The 9703-nt window shown below is 19.7% G+C and overlaps 1 protein-coding gene across 1 annotated transcript in view; it reads left to right on the plus strand.

Moving 5' to 3' along the window:
- LOC102677948 overlaps positions 1–9703 on the plus strand; it is a gene marked incomplete at its 5' end in the record, with an annotated part of 54559 nt that overhangs the window by 18300 nt on the left and 26556 nt on the right. The window contains one exon of the mRNA XM_006623826.2: positions 247–411. Within this exon, the coding sequence (XP_006623889.1) occupies positions 247–411 (165 nt within the window). The remainder of the gene's footprint in view (positions 1–246; positions 412–9703) is intronic.

The raw sequence follows: 9703 nt of genomic DNA on the forward strand, positions 1-9703 counted from the left end.
ATTCGTTCAATCACAATATATCCATTTTACTATAAAATATCGCGAGCACAACATGCAAAGTCATTCAAACTTCAACGCACAGTATGATTTATCAGGCGAAGGTTCGCATATTGCGAACACCATATCTGTGTTATAGTTTTTCATTTCCCGCTTATTGCCGTCCAACGGAATATTCGCGCGGAAAGGGCGCGAAAATGGAAGTGGAAATTTATATGAGGTTGTCTTTATATGAGGTCTGTCTTTCAGGGATTGTGGTGTCGAATGCAGGAGCCGGTGGCGTGCCAGTCGGGATCGCGGTGGCCAGACAGAGATTGCAACACCAGGAAACATCCACTTCGATGCGCAATGTTTCTCTGAGTCATCACACTTCGCATCATGCGAGCTATCATCACTTCCAACCTGATAATCTAGGTAAGTTTTTATGATTTTTCGAAAATTTCCTCTTCTTATGTTATACAAAAGATTCTTCAAAAAGCTTATGAAAAATCTTCAATTTACTTGAATTTTGCTTTGATTGTTTTTAAATTTTTACAGAAAACTGTATTTCTAATGTTTGTAATGTTTGATTTGCAAAAAAATAAAAATAAGATCCGGGATGCCCAAAATTTTACTGATAATTGAAATCGCATATCTAATGCGAATAAAAATTTTCGATAAGTCTTCTTTTTTTAAATTTTTTTATATACAATCAATTTCATATCTTTTAATTATTTATAAAACTCTTTTCAATTTATAAAATTATAAATAATTTTTAATTCTATATATACATATATATTATATTGTAATATAAATTGTTTTCATATTATTTTAAAATTATAATAATTTTTTATTATCAATTGCATATTATATAAAGAAAAAAAAATTAAAATAAGTTTATTATTGATAAAAATATTACACAGAAAAATTTCGCCAATTAAAAATCTGTTTCGATATTATTAATAAATATTTATTTCCTTTGCTTAAAAAAAAAAGCAAATATTGTGTATAATGAAATATTTATATAAAATAATATATTCTAAGGTATAGAAATAATAAATAATAAAGTCATTAAAAAATGATTTAATAATGTAAAATAAAAAAAGAAACAGTACAAATAAGATCATTGCTTTCAATATTACTATGCAATGGAAAAACAAAATGCGATTCTTCCTTGAGTTTTTGAAAATGAAACCATAATATCGTTTCAATGAAATAATTATGACGATTAAATATTGTAATAAAAAAAATATATACACAAATAAATAAAGGACTGAGAACTATAGAATAATATTTTCGAAGAAATTAAACAATGCAAAAAGCATTTTCCTTGTGTTGTTTATATTATTAAGAAGCAAACGATATTATAAAACTTGGTCATTTCGCAAAATCAAAATTTGGATAATCAAAACCAACCAAAAAAAAAAAATATTACAGAAGATAGTAATTTATTTTTTTTTTGAAAGAGAGAGAGAGAGAGAGAGAGAGAGAGAGAGAGAGAGAGAGACAGACAGACAGACAGATAGACAGAGACAGAGACAGAAAGAGAGACAAAGAGAAAGAGAAAGAGAGAAAGAGAGAAATAGTATTCATTATTAAAAAAATTATCAAACAGAAACAATTAAAAAGAATTTATCGATAAAAATAATATCTTTTTCAGAAAAATCGAATAGAATATTTTTTAAAATATGAGAAACATATAATAAAAATTCGAAAAGTATTATTTCTAAAATAACTAAAAATTTTTTAATTTTGTTACAACCATATATTATTCTCATTTGCATTCTGAATTCATCGATAAAAATTTATTCAATTTTTATAAAAAGTCAAAAATAATTAATATTTTTATTGTTAGATTCTAATGATAACAAATTTACATATTTTATTATATTTACATATTTATGTATAAATACAAAGTGTTTTTGCTTTTTTAGTTTAATAATGTTATATTTCTATGTGAAACAAAACATCTCATATATAATACATTATTATTATTCTATATACATTTTTAGAGATATCATTATTCAAATTTAGTGCAATAAAATCTTAATTCAATATTGAAAATGTTAACAAATCAAGTTTTTAAATGATTATTACTAAAACACAAATTTAATTTATATTATTTCTTTAAATTAAAAAAATTGATGTAAATCCTAAGAATAATTTTCTTTTTTTTTTTAAATCATAAAATAAAATATTATATGAAGAATGCTAAAATTATTAATTTTTTTTCTAAAGAAAATTATTAATATTAATTGTATACTATTTAGTAAAAAAATTTTAAAGATCAATTATAATTCTAATTATTTTTTATTATAATTTTATTAATATCAAAATTATATGATTTCATTTTATCTCATTCTATGCATATGAAACCAAAATCAAGAATTGCCGTAGTATTTTCTACCGTAACTTTTATCCGCTTTTGATACGCAATAATGCTCAGGGTCAACTACATTCGCATGAAACCACAGAGAAAAACTCATTCTAGGCTAATTACTTTTCATACCTGTCTGATAGTGCGTTGTTTTGTTTGTATATTGTTCCGTGTATCACGCTTAAGACGAATCCATTGCGTCACTATACCTTATAACGATATTTTTTTTATTAACACCCATATTTTATACTAAAAGCCACAAATTCGACAAAAAAGAGAATTATTTTTATAGAAACAATATTTTTTTGAATTTTTCATTTCAATGAAAAGAAAATATCTGAATAAATAAATTTTATGCATTTATCGAAATTAGAATACCAAGATGAATAGTAACTGAATCGTAAGCTGAATTTTGATGGTAATTAATCTTTAAGTGGTAAAATTGAATCTCAAGATTTCAGAAATTTATATTTTTATAATAATAATAATTCAAAAAATATATTTTGTGAAACATTATATTATTTTATACTTTTTATTAAAAATATTGTATATAATAATATTTTCTATTAAAAATGCAATCTAATTTCTAAGTTTAATTTTTATTTTCTAAAAAAAGTAATAAAAATATATTACCCATAATAATTTCTTTATCTTTTTTAATTATTTTTAAAATTTTAAATATTTCTGTAAAATCTTATAACTTCGATTATAATATCTATATAATAATATGATTATCACATATAAGTTAATAATATTTATAATGCTTATAAATATTTTCTATTTCTATGTTATTTATAGAATTGATTAATAATACATAAAAATTTTGAAAATTATGTTAAATAATATAAGGAAATATAAATATTCATAGAATATCTCAAATTTTACATTTGAACAAAAATTTAATTGAGTTATATAAGTTTTTTAAGTAGGAATCTATATTACAAAAATATGTTAAATGAAATATTGTTTCATTATATTGTATTTCTGTAAAGATTAATGATATATTTAACAATAATGTAATTAATAATATTAAAAAAAATCATAATATAGAATATTTTATTTTCTTTCATCTAATAAGAAATTTTTTTTAAAAATCTGATATGTATACAATGATTTATTGTTAGTACTTGAACGCTTATTTACAGAATACTTTTATGAATATAATATATACTTTTCAAAATATTAACATTAACATATATATGACTTAATATTTTAATATTATTAAAATTATTAAGTTTATCAAATATATTATTAAAATTATTAAAATTATATAAATAAAATGTATAAATGTGAAACAAATTCGAAACAAAAAATATACGTATGAGAATTTCTTATAAATATTTCCCGCTATACATACAGGCACAAAAGATATATATAAATAATATATATAGATAACATATTTGTAGAACACTTTTGGAAAATTGATTCGATAAACAGAAACAAATAGAAAAATTGCTATATAAAAATATTGATTAGCGCTTATTTATTAAATTATAAACGATATAAATTTAAATTTGTTAAAAATAGAGATAAATCATTTTCATTCTTCATCTATTTTCATCATATTATTTTCATCATATATCTCTATCTTGTTTTATTAAATCAAATTATTTATAAATTATTATGATTCAATAAATAATTAATTATTTAAATTATTTATAATTCAATAAATAAGCCTTAACCAATATTTGTGTATATCAATTTTTTGTTTTTGTTTTAGCTTTAGAATTAACTTTCTAAAATTATTAAATATATTAACGTATTCTACGAAGATATATCATTAATATTCTATATATAAATAAATTAGTTTTAAGAAAGGGATGGAATATATTTATATTATATATATTTATATTTATATTATATATTAATATATTAAATTAATAACAATTAAAAAAAAACAATTAATTTTTATAAATGTCTTGTTGTGAAATCAATAAATTAGAACTAAAAAATAATATAGAGAGATAATCATACATCAATAAATTTTTATATAAAAGAATCAAAAGAACAAACCAAAAATTGTGGGATAAAAATTAAATATATTTTAATCAAATTATATAAAAACAATGATATAAATGTTTGTATTTTTTTATGATATATTAGTAATAAGACATTAAATAAATCTTTAAATATTTTTTTCCTATATGAACTTTCATCTGTCTTTTTTATTTTTTTAAACGTTTAATTCATTTAATTTTCTTACGAGCGAGTAAATTAAAATTTTACATTAAAAGTAATTTTAAAAGTTTTACATTAATCTCTTATTATATCTATTTATACTAATTTTTTTAAAAAATTTCTTATATAGATAATTTTATTTTATCTTTATTATATCGAAATTATAGAATAATTTGATAATAAAAAACAAAACATTAATTTAATAATTCTAATTAATTTATTTTTTATCCTACAACAAAATTAAATATTCTCATAAATACTTAATAATTTTTTGAGTCATTCTCATCGTTACAAACACATAACAATTTTCCTTCATTACACAACTGCCTTACCTGTAGAATATTAGATTGTATTTCCACACGGTTGCCTACGCTGGAGATAAGCGTTATCGAATATATCTTATGGCTGTTTTCATTTGAAACAATGCTGCAGTCATCAGCATTCTTAAAGCGAGCTAAAACATCTGGACGGAATATTAACGAAGGACAGCGAAGGGCTGTCAACGTTCTTCGAAAATTCCTCTTCCGCCGTCCGAGGGGTACGAAACTGATCATCCTTCCACGCGTCGAGATCCAAGATATCCAGATGAAATTTCGTTCGCGATCATATATTTCTTTCAGAATATTTCATATATTTTTCTTTTTGATGAATAAAATAAATATTAGGAATTTTTATTTATAAAGTTAATTTTTATTATTATTTATTTTTATTTATAGTTATTTTTAAATATTTTTCTTCTAATGTTTTTTTATAGAGTGGATTTTATAGAGTGGTTTCTTAACAAATTTTATATTTATAAAATAATTTATTAATAATTTTTTATTGATTGAAATAGATATTATATGATTTTTATTATGAAGAACATATGTAGTTATATTATATCATATATGTATGCTTATATATTTATATCTTTAAACATCAAAATCATTTATTCACTAACTAAAACTTTATTAAAATTATATATATATTTCTAACTTGCTTTATTTAAGATAAACTTAAATTGTATAATTCAGTTATATTTCAATTATAATATCACATATTTATTTTAATTTTTATCGAAATTATATATTATAATTGTATATTATAATCAATTATATATTATAATCAAAATATGAAAATTTTATACACATCTTTTCGTATTAAGAATATTTATTGTAAAAATAATTTTTCAAGAAATCATAATGAAAGAATTAATCAAATATTCTCAAAGAATATACTATAGAAATTAGAAAATGTGACACCTTTTCATATAATCAGGATTGCATGAAAATTACCTAAAATTTATAATAGAATGTAAAAAATTGTATTTTTATTAAATTTTTTAAAAAAATTTTTACTTTTCTATAATTTAATTATTGAAATAGCACGTATATTCATATTAAAAAGAATTTTGCATTTTAAAATTAAATAACTTTTCAAAATTTTTTTAGTTTCTTTAGTTTCTTCTAAAGTAATATTTTTTTCCATGTAAACGGTTGACAGTAGATTCTGTAGGGTCGTAAAGAACATTTGTCTCTTCATATCATGAAGTACTCTCAAGAGTTTTCATTTTTATGGCAGGTGTATGATTCAGAGAGATAGATTGTATATGTTGGAATAACATACAAAGTACTTCGATATAACGATAGACATTCAAAACGACATAAGGTCGCGATAAATTTGTAAAAAGGAAATTTTCGAAGCTTAAAAGAAAATCGATAAAAAAAATTAGTATCCATAAATTAATTTTGTTGAATTATTTATTATGTGACGTAGTTTCTTTTTGCAAATTTAATATTCATAACACATGTAGAATATAACGTTAGTAGAATTGTGCGCGTAATTAACTGTGAATTAAAAAATTTTTAATTTATGATAAAATACAAAATATATAAATACAAATAATTTTTAAAAGTAGTTATAAAAAGAATAGATATATGAATTATTAGATTTTTTTTATTAATAGAAAAATTTCTATTTCTTGCTTTTTTATATTAAAAAATCAATATTTAAATTTTTATTTTTTTTTACATCAAATTTCAAGTTTTTTTAATAAAAAACTTTTAACTTTCAGGTTTTAATATAGAAATTTCTTTATAAATCAATTTGTTATAATTTTATGCAATCAGATTAAAAAAAATGTAAAAGTTATCAATATAGTATATTTTTCTTTCATAAAATTAAAATTATCAAATTTATCTATGCTGAAACAAATTGAAAATGATAATTTTAGATACGAAAATGAGGTAAATCGCTTCAAATGTTTATTATTAGTAAGAAATGATACAAATAATTCTAAAATGAAATTTTCAATTTTGTAGATACGAAATGTGATATCATACATAACACAAAGTATAATAAAATGCTTGTAATTGACCTAATAATAATGATTTGATAATTATATTTATTTAAATTAAAAAATTCTATAAAATAAAAATTTTAAGTAAAATATTATTCATTTTCTTAAATAATAAAGAAATTTATTATTATATAAAATTTTGTATTATATAGAATATTTATTATTATTACGAGACATTCACAACATATACTTAAGACATAAATAAACCATTTTTAAAAGATCAATTCTGAATTTCAAATTTAAAAAATATGATATGTAAAAATATATATATATATTAATCAATATATATATTGTATATATTGTACATAAGCAATTTGCTAAGTTTATAAGTATATATTGATTAAATATATATGTACAAATACAGTTGTTTTCCTATAAACTTAACTTTTAATATTGTATATAAATTAACTATAAACTATAATTAACTATAAACTATAATAATAACTATAATTAACTATAAATTAAATATAATAAATTAACTTATAATATTTGCTATTTGATTTAGAAGTTACATATAGATTATTATCACATCTTTTTATCTCGATATTGAAGATTTTTTAAATCTAAACTATAAAAATCATATGAAATTGAAAAAAAGAAAGGATTATTAAATTACCACTTTGTTGAATTCGAATTTAAAAAAAAAAAAATAGGAAGTTTTGAATTTTGTGATTTTTAAAATTGATAAAATTAGCCAACAATGAATTTTTATTTAACTATTTGATTGAGTTTCTTTTTTTAATTTTAATTTAGAAAATTCAATTTATTTAAATATTTTGCTATTTAAAAAATTTTTAATTTTTCAATATTGAAAATTATAAATAAATAAATTTATAAATAAATAAATAATAAATAAATTTTTATTCTGTAAATTTTATTAATTCGGTCAAAATTTTTTTTAAAAAAATATACTTATATTTCTTTAATATAGAATAAACTTTATTTTTGTTATGGAATTTTAAAAATTAACTTATAAATTAATTAATCTACAAATTTTTAAAGGATTAGTATTGCAATCAATAAGTGATTGCACGATTCGTTATTATTATTGCGCTTATTTAAAAGAAGTCATTTAAAAAAAAATTATTCTTTGTCAATGAGACATTGCAATAATTCAATATGTGTTCATTTCATTGTTTGTTTATTATTTATTAATAAATTCAAATCTCAATATCTTGTATATATACATTTGATAAATGTAATACATAATAGTGTAATATATTATCAAGAAGTGAATCGATAATCATTAATAACTGCACAGGTTTTATAACTGTGCGATACTAAGCGATATGAGAATAATCGTACGACAAATACAAATCGTCTATTGATTTCAACGAAGCCATGTCGCGCGAGATTCTTCTTATCTTGTTTTCGAAAGATCGGTAGTAATTATCTGTTCGTTTCTACGGCGATCGTTCGAGCTCTATTGGAGGATATCCAATCATTGCGTGGAATATCGATACTTTTTCACGCGACCGAGCCGTATTACGGATCGCTAGTCGTGGATGAGAACGGAATTTTTCTGGACATGAATAATTTTGCAACGGAATCGCGGCAGCATACATTAACGTGTATCGGCGTATTATCCATTCCTTTGGGATAGAAATATTCCCGATATTAGGAATATGTCGGATGGAAATGAAACAAGTAAAATTTTATAGGGAAAAAGGTTTTATGTATCTTTTTTTCCTTTTTTTTTATCGAGTTCATTTAAGAGGCTAGAAATTGTCAATGAGTAACTTGTTAAGAAATTTTTTTTTCTATTTTTGTGTAGAATATTTCAGAGAATGTATTATTTGCGAATTAATTTTTGAAATAATAATATGAAAAATTTTAAATATTATATACGTTATTGATATTACAATAAAACTTCTATTATCTGTATTGATAAAGAGATAAGATTTTTAAATCAAAGAATTTTTAAATAATAAAACAGAATTTTTTTTTTACATGAATTTACATTTTGTATGAATGTACATTTGTATGAATGTACATTTTGAAGAAAATAATATGCTTATTTACAACAAAATTGAAAATTATTTTTATTAGGAAAAATTAGAATTTCTACTTTTTAGGAACAATTGCCAAATTGTACAAATTTTTTAATATATAATATATTTAATATATAAATTTTTTAATATATTAATATAAAAAAATATGCAATTTTCAAATAATTTTCCATTTCATTCTTTTATTTTTTTAATATTAATAACTATAGATTTTTCGATATTATATATTTTTGCTAATTTCGTAACATATTCAGTTAATTTTTCAAATATTTCAATAATTAATACATTGTAAGTATATATATATCATCAATTTCAAATTAAATTTTATTTTCACTATTAGGATATGGAAAAATGTTGGTTGCTGTGAATAAAAATAATATACAGTTCAAATAACAAAATGTTCGATTAATAAAATAGAAATGTTCATTATTTCGGCTAATGAATAATTTTATTGTATATTATTATAGAATTTTACAATATCTTAAAGTTTCTAAATACTTATATATATATATATATAATATAAAAATATATATATATATATATATACTGTTGTTTACAAATCTATTTGTTATTTTTTTTTAATTGTAAAATTGGAAAAAATATCGGATTTATTTATCACATTATTTTAGAAATATTACTTAAAAAATTTATTTATTACTTAAAAATTTTTCAAAAAATTAAAAAAATTAAAAATCTTTTATGAATTTTACCTTTGATATCAATTAACAAAATAATGGAAAATTTATTAATATAACGAAACAATAAATATAATTTTTAATTTAGATATAAAATTCTTTACATTTTTTATAAATAATTTTTTATTAA

The sequence above is a fragment of the Apis dorsata genome, unplaced genomic scaffold (assembly GCF_000469605.1).
Source record: "Apis dorsata unplaced genomic scaffold, Apis dorsata 1.3 scaffold_951, whole genome shotgun sequence".
NCBI lineage: Eukaryota > Metazoa > Arthropoda > Insecta > Hymenoptera > Apidae > Apis > Apis dorsata.